We start from the raw sequence: 27,972 nt of genomic DNA, 5'->3' as shown, positions 1-27,972 counted from the left end.
ATTACGGGGCTCTCTTTTTCTTGTTGTTAAAATCAGCGGATGTCGCCGTTCAGCGTGTATTTCAAGGTAAATGTCTCCCCCTGGTGGTGTGTTGTTGAACCTCGTATTTCCAATACAAGGCCAGATTAATTGTACCAAAATTTACAAAAACTGCCACAAAATAACTGCTAAAAATTAACAAACACAAAAATGAAAGTGTTTCTCACTGTATTACTTTATTGACTGGAGTGTCATGACAGTTGTCTGTCATTCATCCAAGATAAATAAAGTGAGTTAATTTTGGTGCAAATCCCACTAGATGCCTCATGCACACCCATCAGTATCAATCACCAGCAAAGTGTACAGTAACAGTAAATTCAAGAGAATATGGCTTTGTGTTCTGTATATACATACATGAAAACCCAATCAGCAGCAACACAACACAGAAACAGTAAAGGATTTCAAGAAAAGGTTGTGTTTGTGCAAACATACTGTTTTAATGTTTCAGCTTTCCTATGCTTGCTAATTTCATTTGTTCAGAGGAAATTTCGTGGTAATACAAGATAAATGACATGTAATAGATGCTACTAAACAAACAAACAGGTTACACCATTTATTCAGCAGCTGTGAGCAACAGAAAATGCAAAGCATCACACCATCATCAATCTGAAAAAGAGTTATCATTCTGGGTCATTTACAAAGGCTCTTTATATCACAGCATTGATTTATCCATTAAGATACTTCTTTGGATGCATGTACACTTTTGGCAAATGGCAATGACACTAATGCCCTCGAAAAAGCTAAAAGAGGTTTCTCAATTAAAATCCATAAAAGCTCAATCAGATGAAGGATTCGTTTTCAAGTTTCATTGTTCATCTGTATTAACAAGGCACACTTTATGCTATATTACGTATTTATTGGAAGGTGCAATACTGAGACAAAACAGAAGAAGCAATTCTGGGTTTCTGAAACAACCCAGTCATATTTAAACAGGCAAGCTCTGTTTAGATCATTTCTAACATGTGAATTCTGTAAATGTACTACTGGAAGTCAGAAAAGCAGTTGTACATCCTGAGGTGGCGTCTGAATTCACATAAACGTCTTAAGGATCTATACTTTGACAATCTATATTGAAAGGCAAGTTTATTGATATCTCATTACTGATCATTAAAGTGGCTTTAATATGCCTGTGGCATGAAGTTGTACAGTTGAACAATAAACATCTGTGAACTGTGCAAATGTTTACATACATTCAATGGAATAAAAACCCTGGCCTGTATAATAGTATATGCTTCTTGAGGCACATTTGAATTATATACTTTTTTTTTTTTTTTGAGCAAATTACATTGATTCAAATTTAAAGATGCTTCCATAAACTGTTTTACTTCTATTTTTGGAAAAACAGAAAACACTCACTGTAATTGTATTACATTTTGAGGCTGTATTGTACATAATTCGTATTCAGAATCACTGAATACTGAATAACATGAGTTTTTATGCATCTGGTAAAGAAACACTTCAATTGTCTTTTAAAAACTGTATGTTTAAATGAAGTTGACTCGAGTAAGTCAATCATAGTCCATTTAAAACAAGGACAAAGTGTGGTAATACACATTGCATAACCTTTGATTCTTGTATGATAAAACAAACAAAGAACATTAAATATAACATGTATAAGTACCCGGTCTGTGTGAAAAATTGATATCTAACAACAATATACATCACTACTGATGCCTGTTTGAAGTAGTAGCACATGTACAGCATATGGACTCAAGATACTGAGCTTATGAGAGCTCAAAATACCAGAGAAGAATGATGTAAAGCAGATGAGAAACGGTTAAATGATTTAAAAAAAAATAACTATAGTTGAAAAGCCCTTTATGATTTACCACAGGAATTTCATTTTATGACAAATACTCCATTTCAGAGGGCTGTAGGATGATCTGAGTGACACAAAATGATGCTCTTGTCATGAAAAAACGCAAGTGAGGTGGGAAAAGAAACAAATGAGGCAACTTTCCGTCCCCGAGTCCAGAGCGTAATCCAGCCAGTGCTACATGCAGGCCGAGCATCCTCTTAAAAGAGCTGGATCATTGATTCCCGCGACTTCCCAACACCAATCCACTTTACTAAAGCAAAGATGGAGTAAGTCATTAGGATTGCTCTAGTAAAACAACCCAACTGCATTTTAAACGATCAGACTAACAACAACAACAACCCTCCCCTTCATGTCGTTCCAAAGCTGTACGACTAGGGTTGGGAATCGAAAATCGATTCCGATTCCAGAATCGGATACTTCTTGTCAAATTAAAATTCCGATTCCGCCTATCGATTCCTATGCGCTTTTAGACCTTGCGATCTTATTTCTGTTACAAACATTCAAATCACAGAAGTACTGGGATAAAAATGTATAGTTCGGGTATAAACTGATGTGTACGGTAGCAATTACAATAGAGTAAATCACCTTTTGAAAGTAATTTGACACTTCAAATGTAGATTTATTGATTACATTGTTATGCCAGTAGGTGGCGAAAGGGCTGTAAAATGTGTTTGTCTTGAATCATACAAGATATTCGTTCAAGAACGCTGATTTATCCAGTAATGAAACAAGTACATCTTGAGCGAGTCATTGAATCATTCATTCATAAATTACATGTGATTTGGTTTAGTTGTCTGTTTTTTCTTCAGAATCATGAGAGAACCACAACTTCCATTGGGAAAATAAAACTCAATCTATCCAGAATCATGCAGTTCTGTTTTGCACACAAACAGCTCTTAAAGAGTCTAGTTTTTATGTAGCCTGTTGATTTTTGTTCATGGTATTCAGTTCCAATAAATGGTTTGCAAAAAAGAGGCACAGGATAAATCTTTGATATAATTATTTAATCACATTGGAATCGAAAAGAATCGGAATCGGAATTGATCAAATTCAAACGATACCCAACCCTATGTATGACTTTATTTTTTGGTAACCATTTACTTCCATATTTTTTGTTCCACATTTTTGTCTATTTGGATGTCTATAGGAATCAAAACTGTTTGGTTACTGACATTCTTCAAAAGATCTTTTACGTTTCACAGCAGAAGGAAAGTCATACAAGTTTGGAATGACATGAGGATGAGTAAGTGACAGAAGTTTTTGGAAGAACTATCCCTTTAAAGTCTTACCAGGCACAGCCAAGCGATCTTCAATGTAGCAGACGTATTTCTGTGCATTTTCTGGAAGCTCTTCAAAGGTTCTGGCAGCAGACGTGTCTGTTTTCCAGCCTGGCAGAGTCTCGTACTGCACTTCAACCTTCTGTAGTACCTCTTGGTTTGCTGGGAAACATGTATGATATTCAACTACACTAGATTTTATTAAATCTACTTGTGTGATATGGGAAAAGTGCTGCTTACCTGGAAAATGTGGGATGATTTCACCATCTACTTTGTATGCCACACCAACTTTGATCTCAGAAAGCATATCTAAGATGTCAAGTTTGGTGAGAGCTAAGCTAAACAGACATATAGAAGGGTGCATATAAGAAAACGGTATTTTATAGAGCACAGATACAGAAACCAATGGAGACATATCTGAAAACCTACGCTGTGAAGCCATTAATCATGTGGGCGTATTTGATAAGCACCAGATCCAGCCAACCACATCTCCTTTTGCGACCTGTGGTCACGCCCACTTCCTTGCCTCTTGTCTGCAAGAGCTCTCCAATGTCCTATGCAATAAGTACAGTATGCAAAGCGCAACATTTAATTCCTTCATGTATTTACAGTATGTGTACAGGCATTTGAATATTCGCAATGAATGTGTTAAACAGTCAAGCGTTTTAATGACAATTTTACAACCCGAATTTCGGAAATGTTGGGACATCTCTTAAATTTGAATAAAATGAAAACTAAAAGAATTTCAAATCACATGAGCCAATATTTTATTCACATTAGAACATATAACATATAACAAATGTTTAAACAGAAATTGACAATTTTATGCACAAAATGAGCTCATTTCAAATTTGATGTCTGCTACAGGTCTCAAAATAGTTGGGACGGGGGCATGTTCACCATGGTGTAGCATCTCCTCTTCTTTTCAAAACAGTTTGAAGATGTCTGGGCATCGAGGTTATGAGTTTCTGGAGTTTTGGTGTTGGAATTTGGTCCCATTCTTGCCTGATATAGGTTTCCAGCTGCTGAAGAGTTCGTGGTCGTCTTTTTCGTTTAATGATGCACCAAATGTTCTCTGATCTGGACTGCAGGCAGGCCAATTGACCTATCGGAAAGCCCCTCCCCTCGAACGCAGACTAGCCAATGGCAGTCGAGTATCAGTTGCACAGGGAGCGGAACTCGGACATCTTTAGGTTTCAGCGCCATAGAGAAACATTGGAGGATCTGAAGCTTGCATCGGTTTTATGGGGTTTATGCTTCAAAAATGGAAAGACGATGTGCCTGGGGTACTTGTAACACTGATTCCAGGTATCCTGAGAGGATGGGCAATATAATTTATTTTATTACATTTCCTGAATCCAAACAAAACAGAGCAAAATGTCCCTAAGTATTCACCCCAATACAAATGAAGTCAAAAACGTTCATTTTCTGGTTGTCATACACTCATTAAGTTACAGTTTTCATCTGCTCAAGCAGAACGTTAATGTTATCTTGTGCTTTAGCAAGGTATCTCTGGCTAAAACTAGCTAACATTAAAGTTAGTGAGTCCATGCTAATGTACAAACCTAAATAGCGGACTGTTCTCGCGTCTTGTACAGTGTAGGTCAAAAACACACAAACGAAGGTCTACATTTCAGTGCCTCTCCATATTAAACTGGTTAAATGTACATTAATTTAATCATACCCTGCGATACATGAACAGTGTTGATCCGCGATCGTGATGACCGACCGTAATATGAGACTTCTCCCGCTCACATTGTAATCTGTAAACCCTCGCTTCGAGTTACCCACCATATTTATTTTTAAATATGTTATAAATCCCTCCATGGAATATTTAATTCCCATTTGGTGGCCTTCTGTGTCCAAAATTGTGCAAAAACATCATGGGTTTGTCTGAGGGTGCAACAGTAACTAAGGGGGCGGGCTTACCGATAGGTTAATTTAGCACCCGGACTGTTCTACTATGAAGCCATGCTGTTGGAATAGCTGCAGTATGTGGTTTTGCATTGTCCTGCTGAAATACACAAGGCCTTCCCTGAAATAGACGTCGTCTGGAGGGGAGCATACGTTGCTTTAAAACCTTTATATACCTTTCAGCATTCATAGTGCCTTCCAAAACACGCAAGCTGCCCATACCGTATACACTTATGCACCCCCACACAATCAGAGATGCTGGCTTTTGAGCTGAACGCTGATAACACGCTGGAAGATCTCCCTCCTCTTTAGCCTGGAGGACACGGCGTATGTGATTTCCAACAAGAATGTCAAATTTGGACTCATCTGACCATAGAACACTTTTCCACTTTGAAACAGTCCATTTTAAATGAGCCTTGGCCCACAGGAAACGACAGCGCTTCTGGACCATGTTCACATATGGCTTCCTTTTTACATGATAGAGCTTTAGTTGGCATCTGCAGATGGTACGGCGGATTGTGTTTACCGACAGTGGTTTCTGGAAGTATTCCTGGGCCCATTTAGTAGTGTCAATGACAGAATCATGCTGATGAGTGATGCAGTGTCGTCTGAGGGCCCGAAGACCACAGGCATCCAACAAAGGTCTTCAGCCTTGTCCCTTACGCACAGATTTCTCCAGTTTCTCTGAATCTTATGCACTGTAGATGATGAGATTTGCAAAGCCTTTGCAATTTGACGTTGAGGAACGGTGTTTTTAAAGTATTCCACAATCTTTTTACGCACTCTTTCACAAATTGGAGAGCCTCTGCCCATCTTTACTTCTGAGAGACTCTGCCTCTCTAAGACATCCCTTTTAAAGCTAATCATGTTACAGACCTGATGTCAATTAACTTAATTAGTGGCTAGAAGTTCTCCCAGCTGAATCTTTTCAAAATGTCTTGCTTTTTCAGCCCTTTGTTGCCCCTGTGCCAACTTTTTTGAGACCTGTAGCAGGCATCAAATTTGAAATGAGCTCATTTAGTGGATAAAACTTTAAAATTTATCTGCTTAAACATTTATGTTCTCTATGTTCTATTGTGAATAAAATACTGGCTCATGTGATTTGAAAGTCTTTTAGTTTTCATTTTGTTCAAATTTAAAAAATGTCCCGTCATTTCCGGAATTCAGGTTGTAATAATTTGCAATTTTAGGGATAACTGTGTAGCATTCTATCCAGAGACTACAGAAGAAAAAAAATCTGACTCACTCTGGTGTATTTACAGTAAAGTTTATTAATGTTCACTAACCTTATTTAATCAACTAAAAAAACAACAACAATATGCTCTATATGATATAATACGAGCTATGTGATGAGCTAATACTACTGTATTAGCAGCATTATGAATTATGAAGTCTACATTACTATTGTCTTGCCTAAAAAAAAACACTAGATGGAGCCATTTCAAAACTGAAAACTCGAAGTGTTTGAAGTGTAAGAGCAATTTCTAGTAGAAATATATTTGGACTGACATTATATTATGTGTTTTAATATAAATCATAATACTGACATTTCAAACATAATTATATGATACAATGCACTTATTGTCTATATGCATGTTTTTTCATTGCGTTTATAATTGAAAAAAAACCTGCAGTAACTATATCTGCATTTAATTTCTGAAATATTTAATATGTTTTCCTTTAATTTTATTTATTTTTTGGTTAAAGACATTATGTATTGCTATGTACAAGTGTGAACATAAATTTTAACTAAAAACTACACCATTTAGACTTCTTCATGTCTATCTCACAATTTTATTAATTTCCACTGTAGAATCCTAATAGTTCCAGGATTTCCTTGATCGTGGAAGCCCTGCTATTGTTATTTATAAGCACGTATTAAGTCACTGTAAAGCACATTATGAATAGGAAATCATAAATGTCTCATACATAATGTATTCATTGTCATGTAGTGTGACAGATTACTGACTGCTGTTCCTCCAGCCTCATTATTCCTGCTCAAATCTATCCATAACAATAATCGTGTTCGACTAAAGTCAGGGTTATTACTGCCAAAACACTCATAACACTGAATGCACCGGAATATAAACAGTAGTGAGAGCTCATCCAAACAATGCGGAAACAAAAGAGGAATTTAAGTAGCTGCTTACGTTGTTCTGTTCTGTAGGGAAAGCTCCAATCCCAACTCTCGTGGTGTAGGCTTTGACAACTCCATAGACTTCACCCACATTCTGGGGCGGCATGCCCAGACCCGTACACACCCCTCCCACAGTGCAGTTTGAGGAAGTCACGAACGGATATGTCCCTAAACAAAAGCGTCAGATCAGCATTGCTTGCCAGTGAAGCTTTAGGCAAAGTCAGGGTTATTTTCATTACTGTATGCACAATAATAGACCTTTGCGTCTGCCAACGCCTATATTTATTTGTAAAAAGTTAGAGGTGCACAACACTGCTTAAAATCACATCAAATAACCTTTAAAATAAAATTAAGAACTAACAAATGATTTTTACATAGTGAAAAATAAATTAAAGCAACGTTAAACCTATTAAAATAAAAAAATTTAATAATATAATAAAATGTAAATACAATTAAACAAATAGAATTTAAAAGTGACTGAAGTGTTAGTAAAGCTGTAAAGAATGTAATGACACTTATTTTTATCATGTAGAGTAATAAGCATCTCCATCTATCAATGTCAATTTTTTTTTTAAAGTACACACAACACATAAATCATTCAACCATAAAAATAGTAGGAATTATAATATTTAAACATGAACATAAAAAAATCATAAAATGAAAACTGTATTATTGACTTGTAGACTTCTTATTGTTGATAGTTCACAGGACTTAACTAATATGGGAGGACTTTCCCAGAAGTTCACAAATGGGAATCAGCTGGTTAACACATTGCATAATCTTATGTTACACATGGTCAGGGAATGGTATGTACAATGTGTTTCGGTGTATCCATTACTCACCAAAGTCTATGTCCAGCAAGGCAGCATTAGCACCTTCCACCAGAATCTTTTTTGAAGGCCCATGTAGCGCCTCATACATGAAAAAGACTCCGTCTCTCACCATGGGCTTTATCCTGTCTACATAAGTCTGAAAAAAACCAAAAAAAAAAACAGTCAATGTCAGAAAGGGTCAAAAAAGTCAAAAAAGTTAACATTACATGATAAAGATATGTTGTGCATCTCTAACTCTTATCCAAGTCCTATAAAATCTTGTAAACCTAACCTATGGAATTAACTGGCGTGACATCTAAGCTTCTCACCTTGAGTTTCTCAAGTTCCCCATCCACATCAATCTCCAGTGATGGGTACATAGACTTATACTGTGAGGCCAAATGTTTAAATCTGTGAAATAAGACATGAGACTGCTCAGCTGACACTGTGATAGACAAGTAGCGTGATCAGTTACTCTTCCATTGTTTTTGTCAGATTAAGACCTGGATTAAGTGTTTTTACAGAGGGTGAGGCTTAACACAGTCTATGGAAATGTGACATGAATGGGTAAGATAGTTGAGTTGTCAAGCTCATTGGAACAGGTAAGCACACCCTGACCTCTCTGAGAACTCCTGAAAGTCAGCCAGAAGGTCACATATCCTCAGGCCACTGCGAGCTGCTTTGGCAGAGTACACGGGCCCGATTCCTTTTTTAGTTGTTCCTAAACTAGTTGGTGAAACAGAAATAAGGTGAGACTCGTGAGTGATATTCACATGCATTTTTTTCCATGTTGGTTGCTTTAAAACAGGGGTCTGCGACCCTTATTCAGGGACCTCTAAGTGGATTTAGACAGAAGTGAACCTGTTACATACAATATTGAATAAAATTAAGTGTAATTTTGTTTACATACACATTTTTATTCAACACTTCAAACTGATGAAAAGTGAGAGTAAAGACATTTATAATGTCTTTCCTAATCTAAAAGAAATGCTGTTCTTTTGAGCTTTTTATTCATTAAAGAATCCTGAAAATCTTCATTTTGAATACTGACAATAACATTTTCAACATGGACAATAATAAATGTTTCTTGAGGAGAAAATCAGCATATTAAAATATCTAAAGGATCATGTGACACTGAAGACTGGAGTAAAGACTGCAGAAAATTCAGCTTTGCATCACAGGAATAAATCACATTTATATTATATTGAAATAAAAAAATACTTATTTTAAACTGTAAAAATATTTCACAAAATTACTGTTTTTACTGCATTTTTAATCAATTAAATGCAGCCTTGGTGAGCATAAGAGACAACTTTCAAAAACAAAAAAATCTTACAGACCACAAACTTTTGAACAATAGTGTACAACTAAAAGCCATTGAATTAATCATTATTGATGGGCATATTTATTTGTACACTACATTTTAGTTTCACATTATTCTTTAATGTGAGAGGGACTATGAAATATTCATTTTATAAATTCAAAATATAAATTTAATGCCAGATTTAGCCAATATTACATTTAATATTTCATTTGTTTTATTTGTCATATATTAAATGTTATGTTATTCAGAGTATGAAATGTTTTCTTTTTGCAGATATACACACATACATCACATTTCACAAAAAAAAGAACTTGGGACCGAAAGTCAATTACTAAGATCAACCTGAGCGGTTAGAAAAGCCACCAATACACGACTAAAGTTAATCTCTCAAACCATTTTTTTCATTTGTTATGAACTCATGTCATAACATGATGCTAGCGTGTTGTATGCGTGTGCATAAAGCAGGGTTTTTACTTTTTGCCAGCTTGCTGTTGCCTCTCCTGTTCCTGGACTCCATCCACAGCTTGATGGAAATCAAACACTAGAGGCAGGAGAGTGTATACATTACAGTGAGACAACTCATCTCTCTGAACTCTGAACCCAACATGCCAAAGCAGGTCACCATAACAACACTTGGGTTGACTACAATTGATCCTGTGTCCCTTTCATTATAACCACTCCTGCTGAGAATCTAGAATTACAACAATAGTCTAAAGGCATAAGGCTAATGATACACAGGCCACCTTTTTGAGCAATGTTGCTGGGCAACTTTGGTTAATATTGCCGTCAAGTGGCAACCAGGTAAAACACAGGGCCCACGACCAATCTAAAGTATCCAGATAGAAATCGGTTACCCATTCTCAGTGGGAAAGTACCCAAGCAACACGGCTCAAAAAAAGTTGCCCGGCAAAATTGCTCCGAAAGTTGCCCCATGTATCATCAGCCTAATAATTTAAACACAAACCATTATTGATTTTAAAGGACTCTTTGATTATGTGACATTTGAGAGCAATATCTGCCTACTTCAAATCCCAAAAGCTAAAAGCAAAGCATAACAAACACACACAAAAAAACAAAAGGAGTAAAAATGAATCGATGCATCAAACAACATTTTAATGCATTCATTAAATATTATTATTGATATGAAGCTATTATGTCTAGCTAGATTTGCAGTTCCTGAAGGGAATAGCAGTGCTTGCAAGGCATAAAAAGAACAGTGTTAAAGATTTAGGTTCAGGGTTTTATAAATGTGGAGTCAAAGGGAGGTTTTCAAAATTTGATCATAAATTTCATATTTAAAAAAAAAACATATTACTGTAAAAACAAATTATCAGTATGTTAGAGGGGCATCAATAAAATGTCTTGTAAGCATTGTAATAATACCTACTGTATTATGTGTGGTTTTTTTTAAACAAATAACAATTCTTGACAATTTTTGATCAATCCAGAACACCCAATGTACTTAATGTGCATCAGTGCATTAATTTGGCTTAAGTTACGTACACTACCATTCAAAAGTTTGGGATCAGATTTTTTTTCGGCAAGGATACACTAAACGGATCATAAGTAAAGACATTTATGTTACAAAAGTTTTCTATTTAAAATAAATGTGGTTTGAGCTTTATATGCAAAGTATACTGAAAAAAACTATTAGAGTTTCCACAAAAATATTAAGCAGCACAATTGTTTTATTTTTTTTCAACACTGATAAAAATAAATGTTTTTTGAGCAACAAATCAACATAATAGAATGATTTCTGAAGTGTCATGTGACCCTCAAGACTGGACTAAAATGCCGAAAATTCAGCTTTGCCATCATTGCAAATAAATAATATTTCTAAATATATTAAAATAGAAAACAGTCATTTTAAATTGTAATAATATTTCACAATATTACTGTTTGTACTGTATTTTAGTTCAAATAAATGTATTTTTGAATGGTAGTGAAAATATTAAGTATTCAGCATATGTTTATAAATAACTATGAATCGAAAATAATCAATTAGTAAAGAATTGCAATCAAATCAAATTCTTTACAACCATATAAAGCCAAATTGTGCTGTCTTTGGGATATGATGGTGTTTATGTCATAGGAGCCATCAACCTACCAATGTGTGCACGGTCAGAGATGATGAGCCTGTTCTCCCAGCCTTCCAGACCTGCGAGCAAACTCAATGTTAGATTCCAGTCAATGCTCATACAGCCCAAGGGCACAATCAGTTAAGCAAACCTTTTCCTTTCCGTTCATTCTTCTCAGCCTCCTCGAAGAGACCCGGCAGGTGAATGACTACACCATTACCTGCAATCAAATGAGGAGCTGTCAGTCATCACTGTCCAATTCACAGGGCTTTAGGTAAAGCAAGAGATAAAGAATTACCAATTTAAAGTCTGAAAAGCCCAGTTGTGTCATTCCAGGTTTTGGAATGGATAGGAAAGGTTGGAATATTGAAGAAGAATCTTAAAAACCACACACATCAACCCTTAAACCCTGCAACACAGATCTCTGAAACCTGTATAATCTAATGTACTATGAACATCAAGCACTTCCAATACATCATACAGTGCTGACATATGAATCAGAAGGCCAAACACAGTAATGGCCATTAGCAAAATTGGATCTTTGCAAATAAAATGCATAGATTGCACTCAGCTATATTAGTCTGGATATACTGGCCAACATCCAAACACTCTAACAGGAAGCTGTGGTGTTGTTTTCAAAGCAAGGGCTGAGATATATATGCTGCACTGCTTGCATGAGAATGTGCACAACTCATATAAGACATTTTATCCAAATGGAGGGAGGAAATTTGATATATTACTCACCGATGAAGGCAGTGACCTTATGGTTAATAATTCCACTGGGTAGAAGGTGGAAGTCATATTCCACTGAATCAACCACAACTGTGTGTCCTGCATTGTTGCCTCCCTACGGGAGAGAAGAATCAAAAGACTTTTCAATCCTTGAGAAGATGACATACAAATCTGGGATAGTTAGTTCACATAAAAAATTCTGTCATTATTTACAGTACATGGATCATAAAAGATGCTTTGAGAAATGCCTCAAAGTGTTTTTGTCCACACAATGGAAATCAATGCGATCCAATGTTGTTTGGATCTCAAATATCATCTTTTCGTGTTCCAGAGAAGAAAGCAAGTTTTTGGGTGGACTATCTCTAACTATCCCAAGCATTACTATGGTATGGTACAGACATGCTTAGACATGCAGTTGTGAAATGGAAAATTTGAAGCATGTAAACAACACTGATTTTGGTTGTTAGGTGTGGATTTAATGTGAGAAGAGCTCTATTGCTCAATTAGACAAGATACAAGTAGGAAACCAGACGAAATCCATTTCACATTTTATGTATGAATTTTGTGTTGTATCCTTCAGAATAGAATTCAACATGGTAAAATGCATTAAACCGATAGATCTAAAATTACTACATTCTTATTCGAGGCTTAAAGCACAATGAAATTAACCTTGTAAATGAATGTGCAAAGGGCGAACATTCCATATTCCAGTTCTGCAGAGTTACATTTGCTTCATTTTCATTTTATTTGTCATTCCTTAAAGCTGTAAAATTACATTAAGAATGCAAACTTGATTCCTTCCTTGTTGACACGTGACTAAAGAGAAGGGAAACCATAGATTACGGAGCACACTTGGCACGCCAACTGTTACCATCGTCGAGAATCATCGAGAGTCCTAGCATGTGTTGGTTTTCAACATGGCATCAATCAGCTCTGACCTCATGTCACATCTGATGGAGTTCTCATAAAGTGTGCTCAATAAATCAGTCTTTAATCCAGCAAGGAACAGGGCAGAGCTATTTCAGGAAAGGTTTCCTTTGACCAGTTTAGTAGTGCGTGTGTGGATGCCTCTCCTTTTTAGATCCATTTACGATGTTCTCATACCCATTGTGACCAAAAGCGTTGCTGGAGGCACTTAGCATTACAATTATGGGCTCCTATTACAAGGTTGCTTTTGATTCTAAGAGCCCAGCCTGGGAGTTTTTTTCTTTAAACTTATACATCACATTGTTCATAACAGCATGCTGACAATTCAGAAACTTGGGAAGCATTGGCTTCATGTAATGAATGTGGTTTCATTACACACAATTAGTGGTACACCTCCAAATAATCTCTGGGATATCATACATTTACATTTAAGAACATAGAATGCAAAGAATGTCTCTGTAAACCAAGAAATATCAGCATAACACTAAATGATTCATTTGTTCTAAACTATGTGTTTTTATGCAAAAAAAAAAATGGATTGTGAAAAGTTTGTTAATGTCAGCAAATCAATTTGTTTTTTCCCTCTTGGAATATTTTGGAGAATTAATCAGAACACATTGTAAATAGAGTCAATTTTTATTTTGTGTTGACTTTCATTTGTATTTATACTACTACACACCGTATTATAAGATGTAATTTCTAGAGAAAAGATGTTTAGTTTATTTCAGAGAAAACTCAGAAGAGCAGAGTCATATTTTGAGTCAATAATCTGGAACATTTCTTTCATATGACGTTTGTCACATTTGCTCTCATGACTGTCTCTGGGGTTTCAGGCCGTGTTGGATGGTGTCCAGTGTTCCAAACCTGGCATGCTAAAAGTGGCTAGAGTGAGTGATCTTCTCCACCGTCTGTTTGAGGAGGAACAAGTGGTTGAGGAAATAATACAGGGATTTCTAGCAAAGTTACCACCTTCACACACAACGATACGTAAAAAAGCACCAAACCAATTCCATGAAATAGATTGATTACATATTGTTTTCAGTGGTGAGATTAAACTGTTGTGATGTTCTATCTGGTTTGGTTTTTGTAGGTTCCTCAGAATAAAGAGTGGGTACACATTTGAGAATGAGAGTGAGAGTGCATTTATTAAAGCTGCAGTCCGTAACTTTTTTTGGTTAAATTATCCAAAATCAATTTGAGCAAATACATAACCAGCCAGTGTTCAAAACTTCAAAAATCACCTTACCTTAGCCCAATTCACAATGGTAAGTTTATAATAATGTTTTCTAATTTGAGTGGCACTGGTAGGAATTCGCAGGAAATTCGAGCATGACGCTGCGTCATTACATCACATCTGTAAACAAAGAAGTTGTCCCGGCTCCTAGGCTATCGCGTGTGAGGATGTTGCAGGTGGCGGATCATTTATAGCCTATTCTCACAGCAGCTGGAATAATTAAATTTATCATTCTGATGGCGGATTGTAATCCAAAAAGTTTTATGAAACTCAAATGACGGAAATTAGATTATATTCCAGTTTTAAATGTGCATCTGATTGGATAGCCTATGTTCGATTACACAAGTTTTGTATTTTAAAGAGAACCAGTTCTAAGGAAGAGTAATTTTCTCTTTAAGTTTTTTAAAATTTCTTTATATGAAATTTGAATGGTATTGGAGATTGTACAGAAATTGAAATCTACATGTAATGCTAATACACACACTACATACACTAAGTCACGCAATGCTGATGTTGTTAACATTAACAATTTGAGAACAAAGTATAATAATAATTTGCACGGTTTGATGTGATATGAGCTAACCAATGGTTAGATTTAATCACCATTGGTAGCGCGATTTATTGTAATGCTTTTTTCCTCAGTTGGTCAGAACAAAATATCAGACTTGTTACTTCTTCAGATAACAATATCCGGTGAAAATTCTTATTTGGGTCATACTTCCAAGACGTAGAATCTGTGATTTCCAATTACAGTGAATATCCACACTGGTGCGGTGACTGACAGTCACACACATTCCTTAAAACATTAGATTCGTCCGCGCTGAGGAGCTGTGCCGGTGCACGACCCACGTTAAGAAAATTATTGAATGCAATTGCAGGTTTTAAACAGAGATGGCAACAAAGAGGCAAAACTTACAGACTGTAGCTTTAAAGTGTCCCTATTATGGGTAATGAAAGGTTCATATTTTGGTTTTGGGAGTCCCCAACAACAGGTTGACATGCATGCAAGGTCAAAAAACACTTTCATTGTCTTATAATATGCATTTATTTTTTACCTTACTTGCTCAACGACTCCCAAACGATTCGCTCAACGATTCATTTTTCCAAAACACCCTCCTTTGCATGACGCTAATCTGAGGTGATTGGTCCGATTGGTTTCATTTTCATTTCATCATGCCTGTAATGCCTGATAAAACAGCTTTTGTGAGCGCAGTGCTGCTTTGTGTACAGCGTTACCAGGGAAACCGCTGTTTTTACTGCTCCAAAAGCAGCACCTAGTGGCAAAGAATGAATTTGCATTTTCAATCAGACCAAGGCCAAAAGACCAACAAGTGGGTGGGCAATATGCTAATGTTTCATGTTGACATCAACATGAAACGGCTTGGGATTTGTTTTAAAAATGACTTGTTTCAATTATTCAGAGTCGACGCTCTCTTTTGAGAGACAATAACTTTATACAAGGTGCACTTTCAGATTTAAAACTCTGCAGGATGTTTTCATTCACTTAGAGCTGTGTTACACTGCATGAAAGGTGTGTCTCAAATTCACAAGAAAGGACAGTTGGCACTCAAACTTCTCTAGGATGATGAAAGAAACATTCCAAGTCACAAAAAAAAAAAGTTTTCAAAATGCACTCACAAAGGGCAACTTCTAGCTAATGAACCAGTTTTAGAGCTGAGCATACTGTAAAACAAATTTATAAATAAAAAAAACTGATATTTCTACTTATACTTTCTTATCAAAGTCTGTATCTCAAGCTTTGAAATTCCATGACCTTTCTTTTTCTGCAGCAAAACAGTCTTTTAAAGATGCACACCATTTTTCTTTATTTCTTTGTGTCATGGATTGTATGGACTTAAGTTGTCCTTCACCAATGCTTTTGCAGAAATGCACTATTCCCAGTCAGCACCAATTCTTAAATTACTATTAATTTCTTTGTGTAAAACTTTAACTATAAAAAATACTGAATTTTTGTTTTTTTTAATTAATCAGCTGATAAAAAAAAAATGCAATCATACAACACTTCCTGTTATCAAATAAAGCATTTGGGACTTGAATGACACTGGGTTTAAAAATGGCACCTTAATTATCAGTAAGCAACATACTTTGACTCACTGATAAACAAACAGCTGCACATTACACATGACCACTGCAACACTGCAGTCAAGAGACTTCCACAGACTCAATTATCAAGCTGACATTAAAGTCACTTAAGTTAAAATATTTTAGTAGTAGATATATTCTTTGAAGCAAACTGTGTAAATTGCAAAGACAATATAGCAAATCTATATGATTACAGAACTTATCTGTAAGAGCAACAGATGGCCTTTCATTCTTGCCAGATTTGGTGTTACAGTGGCAGACCAAGAAAGAAATGTAATACCAAAAGTATAGCTTAACTAAAGGGTGCTCATATACACTCCTCGAGATGGTTATAAAGCTCAAAAAAATCTCAGTACGTTCCTGTATAACAGGTTAGACTGAAGATAGCGTCTGGTCGGGTCCCACACGCCTGAAAAACCATAAACACTAAGCAAGCCACAAGAAGCACATGATAAATATAAGCCTACAATACCACAATGTGAAAAACAAACCAACTTGTTAACAGATAAAACAGATTTATAGGCTGACATGAGAAGAGGCAATATAAAAAGAGGTTCAACTGCAAATAAAATGTTAAGGGCATTGTTATAAGTGGTCATGCGTTGTGTTTTGATCCTCTGGTTTCTGGACCAACATATCAATTTGGTGTGACATGGAACAGCATGATGGTCTTTTTTCCATTCCATCTGCCTGTAAGGAAAACCAGTCAGACTGCTGAGTGCACTGTTTTTATAAAAAGACTAACACTATCTGCTTTCTGTCCCATCCATTTGCACAGCGCACACATGACGGTTTGCATAGTGCAGCAACGAGTGTCTTGTTTAATGCAGTCACAACCTTGGCAGAATACAAATTTCTTAGGAGAGAATCCTTGCAATGTGAACCTGTTATCAATACCATGCATAGTGACAGGGGGGCGTAAAGCGGCCTGCTATCACTGCGCTCTAGCATAACACAACCACTGCTACGGTGCCATTTCCCCATTTGTCCTCTCTTGACAAATCTAAACATTATACTATATAATTATGTATGTGTAAACATTTAAAAATCACCAGGTCTAACGGAATAAAATAGAAGCATTTAACTCTACTTAGGGAGTCTAAAAAGAAAAACATGGCATACACACACACACACACACACATATACATACATATTTCATGATTTTTTTCATTATACAGATATCTCATATCTAACAGTTTTGCAGTACATGTTATGTGAGAGCACAGCAGCGTCTGAAAGCAATGAGGCTGAAATAGTGACACCTGTTTCTTTCTGACGGGCAGTGTGAGATGTTGACACATGGAGTCATATGCTACATAAACCTTTCTTTAGTACTCTGAACAACTGCTTAACAATATATGTGTAGATTTTTTTTTTTTACAAATTTTTAGAATATATATATATATATACACTTGGCCTGGGGCATTTTACATAAAATGATTTAGGACTATAAACTTTTAACACAGTTCCCATACATTTTCATCAATAAATTATTAACTAAGTTAATTAAGATTAATTAAGTGATTTTACAAAACAAGGACACAGCTATAAAAGTATGTGCGTGTGTGTGATTAGTCTATAAAAAAAAACATTCTAGCAATTGACTAAAATATAAATGTTGCTATTTTTAATGCAAAGTTTAATGCAAAGGTCATGTCTGAAAAATCAGAGAGCTGCAGGATTGTGTACATTTATAACACATGGGCACATGAGACAACTGCGGAAAATCAAGTAGCTGGAGGTTAATGTTCTGTAAAATCAACTAATATTTTAATTATTAACACTTGCAACATCTGCTCTGACTGTAATACCCATATAAACACCACACCTTCGGGCGTCATAGACTTCAAACGAGTCCTGCGCCTGTGTTTACATCCTTTGCAAAACCCTCCGGAAATTCCAACATTAACTGATGTTCTAAATGACATCTGGTGAGATTTCAAGGCTACACTGGGCTGGCCTTCGCTCAGAAATCACGCTGGCTTCAATATCACATAATTCAGTCAAGGTGACATTTGCAAACACCCTACATGGTACACTGCTAGCGAAGCTAAACCAGTATGCTGTATTATAATTGACGTCGCTCGCGTGCAGGCAGCGTAGTTGATAATAATGGAAGCGCGTAGACGCGCGCTGTAATGTCCATTTCCGCTTTGATAATACGGCATCTAACAGTTTACTAAGAATTGGCCTGTAAACAAGTCCTGTAAACACATACCTCAAGAGCTTTCACAGCACTTAACATGCATTCAGTACTCTACAGGCTGCTCTCTGTTCAGCCATGAATATTTCCGTACAAACAAGCTTGTCGATGATGTAAGCAGGGCATCACAACTAACGTAAACGTTACACAGCATACCGGGGATATGTTCACATATTCAAACACTACAGTTCTCATAAACCAACCTGACATCTGCAGACCATGTCAGCGTCCTGGGCCAGCAGGTCCACCACCTTTCCTTTCCCTTCATCGCCCCACTGCGCTCCAAGCACCACGGTCACTTTGTTGCCCACGCTCGGGCTTGTCACCCGGCTCGATCCTCCGTCCTGCGACTGTGCGTTCCCGCTGTCTGACATGACCGTCTCCCCTCTGCTCTCCCTGCAGCTCCGCAATGCTCCTCAGACAGACACACGCACCTGAGCACCGAGGGCGGAGCCTCCTCTCACGCACACGCACAGTAGTCATTAAAATATATATATAAAAAAAAATTTATATATATAAATAGAACTGTTGTAAAACATATTAAAAACATCATATAGGCTTCTGTGTAACATTTCCCAACTGTATGTATTTATATATAATTTGTTTGTTTAAACGTAAACTTCCAACCGTCGACTGTGCAGTTTGTAATGATGCAATAGGAAACAGCGACACTTGAAGTCTAAAGCGAGTATTACAGCTAATAGCTTTTGTCACCCTTTTAGTTACATTAAACAACGGGAAAACACAGCGGAACAAGATGTTAGGATTTGGGGTAGTGTTTACATACATTTTATTTTTATATTTTCAAACTGTCGTCGGAATTTGGAGGTAAATTATTAACCAACTAAACTCAAACATTGATCTTTGGGCGCTTTTAGTGTCACAAAGCTAAGCAATTGATAAGTAAATTATTTGTGATTGCTGTTACTGTTTGTTTATTATCAGATACAAGCAGATTTTGGAGGATAAAGAGTTATTCATCGTAGACAGTACTGTAAGTGAACATAATCTTTTACAAAAATCACTATTGTAAACCACTTAAGTTACAGTTACCGCAACAAAATACCACCGCTAAAATACAGTGGCTTCAATTCTTTTAGACCGATTTCGCCGTATAATCATCCTCGTCGATTTATTTTTGATGTTTTTTCATTTTTTATTTTATTTCTGTATCTACATTTTGGTGGTTGCTATTGTAAATAAGGGATGAACTTGTTCATTGTGATTTTAAGGTTACTCATCTGACGCCTGAGTGAACTGCTTTCTCACCACCAATATAAAAACATGAATAGGTTTTTATCAAAATACGAGCATGTAGTTTTATTTACATAATAAACCACAGATATTATGTTTCATGCAGATTTTTTTAGAGTACGAAGGATCCTCTTTTTTGGAGTGGCAATATCCTGATGGTTGTGATGTGAATGATAAGCGGTAATCCACATATTTACTTAATAAGTATGATCATTTTCTAATGTATAGCTTTATTAATATGTATTTATGTCTAATCAGTTCAATTTAAATTTATTTCTTCGACAAATTGATCCAATAAGATCACCTCATGCTGTTATGTGGTGTAAATCCCCTGGATTTCAAGCTGTAAAGCCACTTATTTCTGTAAGTACACACACAAATCTATCATGAGGTTTCACATATTCTTTTCATCAATTAGATTTTTCAAATATTTCATAATTTCATTGCAGGATGTGTCTACAGAAAAAGAAGAAGAGCGACACCTTTATATAAGTGACTCATTTTTCAGGCTTGCGTGGTATGCTGTTATTCCTTTGCTCAGGTTTTAACCAGCTCAACTTCTTTCAGCTTTTATTGCACTACAAAATGTCAAGAATTGCTCAAGTAAGAAAATACTCAGAATAGAAATATATATGCAAAAGTTTTGTTTTGTTTTTTTCCCCCCGTGTCCATCAGAAATTCACCTGAACATGACCCCCAGGTGAGACTTTTACTCTAATCAGAAACCTTTGCTAGATGCGAACCTGTGTCACATGCAGGTTGAATTGTTTCCTTGTTCAAGACCATGTGGTTTATAATGCCTTTTGGTGTGTACTGTAGACTGTCAGAATATGGATCATTGATCCGGACCGAGCAGATGAGGCTGTAATCAAAAATACAGCAATGATTCCCTCTGTAGTAAGTCTTCTTCTTAAAAATTCTATATAAAATGTTAGTTGTGTATTGATTATTGTAAGTGCCTGAGAATAAATCTCTGTACCTTTCCAGTATTTCAGATATCTTACTAAGAGTTTATTTATCGGTGGAGAGTTTGCAGTCATCGAGTTGTCTTCATTCCCTCAGACAAGCTGGAGTTATTTTACAAATATGGGGTAATGCAGTTCACTTCTATTCAAAGTCAGGCTTTTTCCACGTTTACTGACTTTTTAAATTTATTCCTTAATGTTCAATAAATATATTTACAATAATGATCTGTATGGCAACCCTTCACAATCATGATTTCTTTCAGGGTTTGGGAGGCTCGCATTCTTGGTGTCCATGAATATCATCATTTTCACATGACCAGTCAGTCAGTATCTTTTCTTGGAAATTCTGTTGCTTCTAGTCAACATGTCTTCTACAGGACATCCTCAGAGAAAGCACATGGCGACGAAAAGGTGTCATTACGCCTGCCAACTGGTAGTCGGATGTCGATAGTATGGGGTGCATGTACCCCTCACAGAGCCTTGCTCCTGTCTGACAAAGGCACATTCATAACTAAAAATGCTTTCCTCACTTATGAGGAGATAAAGGTTGATCCTGGAGAATTGCTAATGCCAACTGAGGGTTATTACCTTGTTTTCGATGCCGTCTTGTTGGAGAATGGCTTGATTTTCCGCATAGGAGATGCTCTTTTCTGGAGGGACAACGAGGAAGGAATATTGAGGAGGAATCCTATGAAACTGCTAGGTGAAGGAGTTAAAGGTCTGAGTTTTAGGACTCAATGTGCAGATTACTACCCCTTGCTAGTGAGTGTCTCCCATTTGTAAATATCAGTTGTTTTATCTTAATATTAGGTTACAAAAATGTTGTTTTGTCTCTTGAATTTCACTTGCAGGGGTTTGAACTTGCCACAGTTCTTGCATGGACAGACCATGAGCTTTATAAAGGTGGGAAAGCTCTGGATTGGAAGACTAATAGCAACTACATGTCAAACGTACTGAGTCTTCCCAAAACTACTACTATTCTTACTGCAGCATTTGGATCCCAGCCAGCATGTTTGGGTGCACTGGTGATGTACACAGACTCTGTACAACTCTCCCTGCTCACATCCTGTGAGACTGAAGGCATCTGGAGAACCAGAAACATATTGAGTACAAATGTTCTCCAAGGGCCATTTCAGATGCTCTTTGTCAGCGCAGCCTTGGAAACTCTGCTGGTGTGGAACAAAGACAGTATGCTTTATAGTTTTCACAATGATAGTGAATGGCGTTACCTGCAAATAATGGATTCCTCCAACCTAAGCCAAGAAGCAAGTGGTAGCCACATTCACCACGTGGTCATGGGTGAGTGGAAGAAATCAGATTATCAGAAGTGCCAGCTGTTGTATTTCCTTCAAAATACATTTGAAATTCAAATAAGCTTGATTTCTATATCTAATAAGAGTTTGATTTAAGAATAAAGCTAGTTTACATAAAATGAAATGATCTGATGTTCCACTCTTTGTGACTCTGCTCTACAGACCACTCACGGAACATGTTGGTAAAGATGGAGAACAACGTGCTGTTTTTCTGTAAATTCGGCATGAATAAACTGTTTCGGCTGCCCACCTGGAATGACCCTGGACGTTCTGTAGTGCTCTACCTAAACCAGAAAGGGCAGATCATTATGCTGACAATGTTAGATGGAGGTTTGCATGTACAGAAGTACCCTTTGCAGATGGAGATCAGGAGTGCCATGCGAGGGGAGGTCCACAGCTGTCCCTTTATTGGCTTCACACACAACATGAACAGGCCTGTCTACTACATCGACAAGGAAGAGGCCATTGAGTTTTGGGCCCAGGTAAGTTAGAGTAGATCTACTGTAGCTCATACATCACAAGAGAAGTTACCAAATGTGCTATACCATTTTGGGTTCCCCAAAGAAGTGAGCAATTCATGAAAGAAACACTTTTTTTGTGCGTGAAGAACACACTCTGAACATAATCTGAAGAACCTTTTCCACTACAATGAACCTTCTGTGCAATGGAACGGTTAAAAATATGTTAAAGGTTCTTTGTGGAGCCATAGATGCCAACCAAATATTTTTATACTTCTTGTGTATTTCCAGATAGTCTACCATGAAGGTAAAAACATTAATGTGATGCTAAGCAGGAACAAAGACCATGTGTTGCAGATCACAGAAAGGACCCATTTTGAGAGTGTGCGCCATCTGGATACAACAAACAAGGTCTGGACAAGAAGGGTCTTTTAGTAAAGCCAGTCTTCATTGAGCTTTGTTTAAATACTATTTAGGTAGTTGTTTGTGATGCTTATGTAAGCAAAGTTTAAAAAAAAAAAAATGTTTTAATTGCCTGGTCATATTTATTGACAGTCTCTTTACTTTTTTCCAGACCTTTACCATTTATCAGGATGCAGACTACAGAGACATGACTAACAACTCTGATCTCATGTGAGTGGTTTTTTTTTTTAGTGGCACATCAATGAAAGATTCTTGTACAGACAAATTTAACCATATTAGATAAGACATTTAGTTCTTCCAGCTATTTTAACAACCATCCTGTCCTAGAATTAAAAACAGCCGAAACTCAAGTGATATAGTCACTATGGAGCTGCTACCAACCCAGATTGATAATTCATGCAATCTGCCAAAAAATCAGGTAAATTCTTTTGGCTGCTGGTGGGTTACTGAAGATTTTCTTTTTTCTTATTTGTAGAAAAACATTTCCTGATAAGAGAGCTACTATATGTGACCCTGGACCACAAAACCAGTCATAAGTGTCAATTTTTCAAAAACAGTAGAAAATTTACAAAATATCTTCATGGAACATTATTTTTACTTAATGTCCTAATGATTTTTGGCATAAAAGAAAGATCAATAATTTTGACCCATACAATGTATTTTTGGCTATTGCTACAAATATACCCCAGCGACCTAAGACTGGTTTTGTGGTCCAGGGTCACATATATAAATACTATACCACTAAATAAGGCTTACATTGTTTGTAGATTTCCCATTTCTTTGTGGGCTGCCCACTGAACAGACACATTCGTGTAATAAAGTAAGTGTCATCTGATTATCTAACAATATCATTTAGAATGTTATCCTACAACCATCTACTGTAGCAGTTTATACCTTTTGACCATACTTATCTTGTTGTTCCTTGTAGACCACAGAGAATTCCATGTAAGATGCACGTTTTTGACAGCTATACCATTCCAGGGTAATATTCACTAAAAACATGACACTTAATAATAGAATACATTGAATTTTAACAAGTTCTGCTTAATCATTTTCCCAATTGATCTTTTACAGATTTGTACTTAGTAATTCATCAAAGGATCTGGTGAGAATCCGTCCGGTGTATTTGTAGATAATGATGTTTATTTAATCAGCATCACTGAGATAAGTATGAGAAGCACAGTGTTCTTTTTGTCATTGAGTCAAATAACAGATTTATATAACAAAAAAACAAAACAAAGCAACTATATTGTGATGACCCGTGCTATTAAAAAAATACATGTGAGGCAACTGGTGATAGTCATGAGTTCTCTAATGTCTCACAGACTGTGTTATATGACTGGAAGAGCTTTGGCTGTGTGTTGAGAATCCACTACAAAGATGAATTTCGTCCAGACATTGATCTGTGAGTAAGACACAAGCATAATGAGACTCAAAAGCAAAAGTGAAAATAAACCTGAAACAATAAGCAATATGAGTCACACACTGTTTTACTGTTAGCACCTTACAGTAAAAAAGTGTGTGACTCATTGCTAATCATGAGGACTGCATATTTCTGTGAGGAAGTAGATTGTTATTGCAGTGCATTTTTTATAATTGATCAAATGTGCAATATATAATGTCTTCTGGTATTTTTGTTTTCTCTAGATATGATGGAGAGACATTCGTGCACAGTGTTGATGCCAACTTCATAGTATGGGAGAATTTTAATCGAGAAGACTATTACTTCAATGCAACCATGCATCAGGTAATATGCGTCAGATGTGTGTGTGTTCGGCAGTATGTTTTTGTAGAAACCCTAAAGCTTTGTTTGGCTCTATAGGTAGGCTGCCTTCATGAGGCCCAAACATGGAAATCTATGCTAGTTGATGAGAAGCGTCCTGAAGAGGCCTGGGGACCTCATGTGGGTCTCGTTTACAGTTTTATCTCACTTTAGTTTTCATAACCTGGCTCTCTCTCAGGGATATGAGCAATTGTGTGGTTTATTAGCAATTAAATAAAAAGGGATGTGTTTTATGTCTTTCAGAATTACAAGAGCTGTTTTGTTGACAACTCTGAAAAACTAGGAAACCTTGACCAACCCTATGAAATCATGAATAGGAGTTCCATGAATTATCTTACCTTTTCTCAAGAAAACAGTGCTATTTATGTTTTCAGTGTAAAGATTGTGGACCCAAATTACAGGTGCCTGTCACTTTCTCTTTAAATAGCTCTTAAAGATAAATAGGTCATCTATGTTAACTGAAAAGGACAATGGGTCTCGTTTACTAATAATTACATGGATTATTCATACTTATACACAAAGGAGAACTTTTCATTAAAAATTTCAGAGGAATTTTGAAATGTGCATACATATGCATTTTAGTTTGTTCTTAAAGGGATAGTTCACCCAAAAATGAAAATTCTGTCATTATTTACTCACCCTCAAGTTGTTCCAAAGCTGTATGGGTTTCTTTCTTCTGCTAAACACAAAACAAGCTATTTTAAAGAATGTTGTTAACCAAACAGTTGACGGAAGCCATTGACTTCCATAGTAATTTTTTCCATACTATGGAAGTCAATGGCTACCGTAAACTGGTTACCAACATTCTTAAATATGTTATCTTTTGTACTCAACAGAAGAAAGAAAGTCATATAGGTTTAGAACAACTCAAAGGTAAGTAAATGATGACAGTTTTCATTATTGGATGAGCTGGCACTTTAAATTTAAAGGGGTCATATGATGAGATTTCAAGTTTTCTGAGTGTTACAAGCTGTTCATGCATAGATAAGATCCCTAAAGTTGCAAAGACTAAAGTCCCAAACCCAAAGAGATATTCTTTATAAAAGTTAAGACTCGTCCACGCCTTCCTAAAATGGCTCATTTAAACACGCCCCCACATGTCTATGTCACTGTGTGGGAAGATTTGCATAACACCGCCCAAATGTATACGCAAAGAAAGAGGGCGTGATTTTTATTCTCGCTGTAGTATTGTTGCTGCCGCCTGGAGACGCTGTGCTTCATTGTGAAAGCGAAACTACTTTGTTTAGGCTTCCAAAAGAGGACACAACTAGAAATCAGTGGTTAAGTTGTATTTACAAAACTGTTCCAGAACAGTTCAACCCAAATATTAGAGTGTGTGTAGCGCATTTTACGGAGGACTATTTCCTGAACCTGGAAAAGTATCCTACAATGCCAGCTGAGCACAAAGGCTGTTTCTATAAAGTGGGGCAATTCCAACTTTGCAAGGACAGTCTGGCGCTTCTGACTCACAGCCTGTAAGTATGTTTTCATATTTAAAGAATTTGCTACTGACTATTCAAACACGAGTTTCGAGCTGTGTAGATTAGCGCTTATTGTTTGTCGTTTCTCCGAACACAAATGCAGACATGGTAAAAGACAGTGCAAGTCATTATAATCAGTAATTATGTCCCCACTCGATGCAACAAATGCCTCGTTTGTAATGGGTTTTATTGTTTTTGTCTCGTCGCACCGGGACACGGCGTCACAATACGGTAAGGGGCGTAACATTTCAGTTACACGCTTGAGGTATTTGGCCAATCACAACGCACTGGATAGCTGGCCAATCAGAGTACACCTAGCTTCTCAGAACGATGAGCTTTGTAAAAATCTACGCGTTTCAGAAAGGCGGAGCATAGAGGAGCAACAATATTGTACAGTATGTGGAAAATAATGAGTTTTTTTAACTTTAAAACCACATAAACACATTGCATTACACCAAATACACAAAATAATGTACTTTTTAGCAACATCATATGACCCCTTTAAGTATTCTAAATTAAACACGCCCAAAGTATTTCCATATCAGGTTCTTCCCCACAACCTTTCCTTTACAGCCTTCCTTCCTCATATTTGATATGAACTATCTATTAAATTTAATCTTAACATGTTTATATGGCTCGTTTTTGCATGTCACTTCAGTTTTTCCTACATTTCTTCTTAAATTTAAAATACATTTTTGATTAATTATGATTTATTTAGTAAAAATGTTCATACGCAGATTTCAAACACAAATTCTTGTATAGGCAGTTAGTGAACAAGATCCATTGTTTTTTTTAGGGTGTATTACTGAAGCTAATACTAAATACTAATAACTTGTAGTTTTTAGTTTAAAATTTGTAGTTGACAATCTTGACAACCTGATGGCAGAAACCTTAAATGCTCTGTTGTGAAAAAATATATTCTAATTTCTTTCCACTCAGCTTTTGTGATCTTCGTGCTGTATTTGCAGTCCAAACATACGGAATCCCAGAGTAAGCAATTCATTTCTCCTTTGTTATTCCTCTAAAGATCATCTTGGAAAATGACTAATAAATAAAATAAAATAAAATCTGCTTTCTTCACAGGCTTGATCAGCTCTTTCCCCTCTATGTGTTGTTGTTCCAATCCATCATTACACTCATCATACTGTGCATCAGCTTCTACAGATATACCTCCATCTTTCGAGACATGCTTCAGAAGAAATGTGTGTGAATGATTAGTTAATTACTAGATTGTGTATAATGTACATATGCGTGTGCCTTGTTTGTTATTCATTGAATTTTCTGTTTAAATTATACTTAACCATTCAGTTCAGTGGGACAATTTACGTACAAATGAATTTATGAATGATATACACATCTTATGTTTTATAAATAACGCCCATTGTCAGTTATTTCAAATCACATATATAGATACTGCCACTTAACTATCAATGAGCCTTATTTAACAGAATCAGAACTAATTTTCTAAAATTATATGAAACCATATGTAATTATATGTAAATTGTTGCATTCGAAAATGGATTTAGAAAGTAATGCAGCTTGTTTTATGACCCCCAAATGAAATGTATACAGTCACAAGCTCTGTTGTTAGAGTTAATATTGTTATTTTATAAATTGCTTTATGTATAGATTCAAAATATGTAATAGATAACTATTCTAACAACTTTAATTGCATAATTATTTATAACATTCTAGG

The 27,972-nt window shown here is 36.2% G+C and overlaps 2 protein-coding genes across 9 annotated transcripts; one reads left to right on the top strand and one right to left on the bottom strand.

The window, feature by feature from the left end:
• Window positions 1-577: 577 nt before the first annotated feature.
• On the bottom strand, window positions 578-19,057 carry adss2 (adenylosuccinate synthase 2). Its single transcript, XM_058795478.1, has 13 exons — window positions 18,803-19,057; window positions 12,145-12,247; window positions 11,552-11,620; window positions 11,430-11,480; window positions 9,797-9,863; window positions 8,617-8,724; window positions 8,328-8,409; window positions 8,029-8,155; window positions 7,200-7,354; window positions 3,565-3,689; window positions 3,376-3,473; window positions 3,148-3,297; window positions 578-2,108 (listed from the first exon to the last, which is right to left on the bottom strand). Exons 1-13 carry the CDS (start codon window positions 18,971-18,973, stop codon window positions 2,056-2,058), a joined length of 1,359 nt encoding a protein of 452 aa, XP_058651461.1. The 5' UTR covers window positions 18,974-19,057; the 3' UTR covers window positions 578-2,055.
• LOC131552058 (cation channel sperm-associated auxiliary subunit epsilon-like) lies at window positions 18,089-27,825 on the top strand. 8 transcript variants are annotated; one of them, XM_058795472.1, is made up of 24 exons: window positions 19,271-19,427; window positions 19,545-19,593; window positions 19,960-20,033; window positions 20,153-20,216; window positions 20,303-20,394; window positions 20,529-20,553; window positions 20,673-20,750; window positions 20,841-20,944; window positions 21,082-21,145; window positions 21,365-21,580; window positions 21,670-22,117; window positions 22,294-22,613; window positions 22,881-23,000; window positions 23,164-23,222; window positions 23,340-23,430; window positions 23,780-23,832; window positions 23,941-23,994; window positions 24,087-24,117; window positions 24,338-24,417; window positions 24,660-24,759; window positions 24,835-24,915; window positions 25,039-25,196; window positions 27,216-27,266; window positions 27,360-27,825. In XM_058795472.1, exons 1-24 carry the CDS (start codon window positions 19,357-19,359, stop codon window positions 27,484-27,486), a joined length of 2,610 nt encoding a protein of 869 aa, XP_058651455.1. In that variant the 5' UTR covers window positions 19,271-19,356; the 3' UTR covers window positions 27,487-27,825. The 8 variants fall into 8 exon arrangements, with proteins under 8 accessions (XP_058651454.1, XP_058651455.1, XP_058651453.1 ...); XM_058795470.1 differs by having other exon boundaries at window positions 21,082-21,580; XM_058795471.1 differs by lacking the exons at window positions 19,271-19,427; window positions 19,545-19,593 and adding an exon at window positions 18,089-18,327 and having other exon boundaries at window positions 21,082-21,580.
• The last annotated feature ends 147 nt before the right edge of the window (window positions 27,826-27,972 follow it).

Source organism: Onychostoma macrolepis, chromosome 13 (assembly GCF_012432095.1).
Source record: "Onychostoma macrolepis isolate SWU-2019 chromosome 13, ASM1243209v1, whole genome shotgun sequence".
NCBI lineage: Eukaryota > Metazoa > Chordata > Actinopteri > Cypriniformes > Cyprinidae > Onychostoma > Onychostoma macrolepis.
The sequence above is the reverse complement of the archived record's forward strand: the minus strand, read 5'-3'. Positions and strand labels throughout refer to the sequence as shown.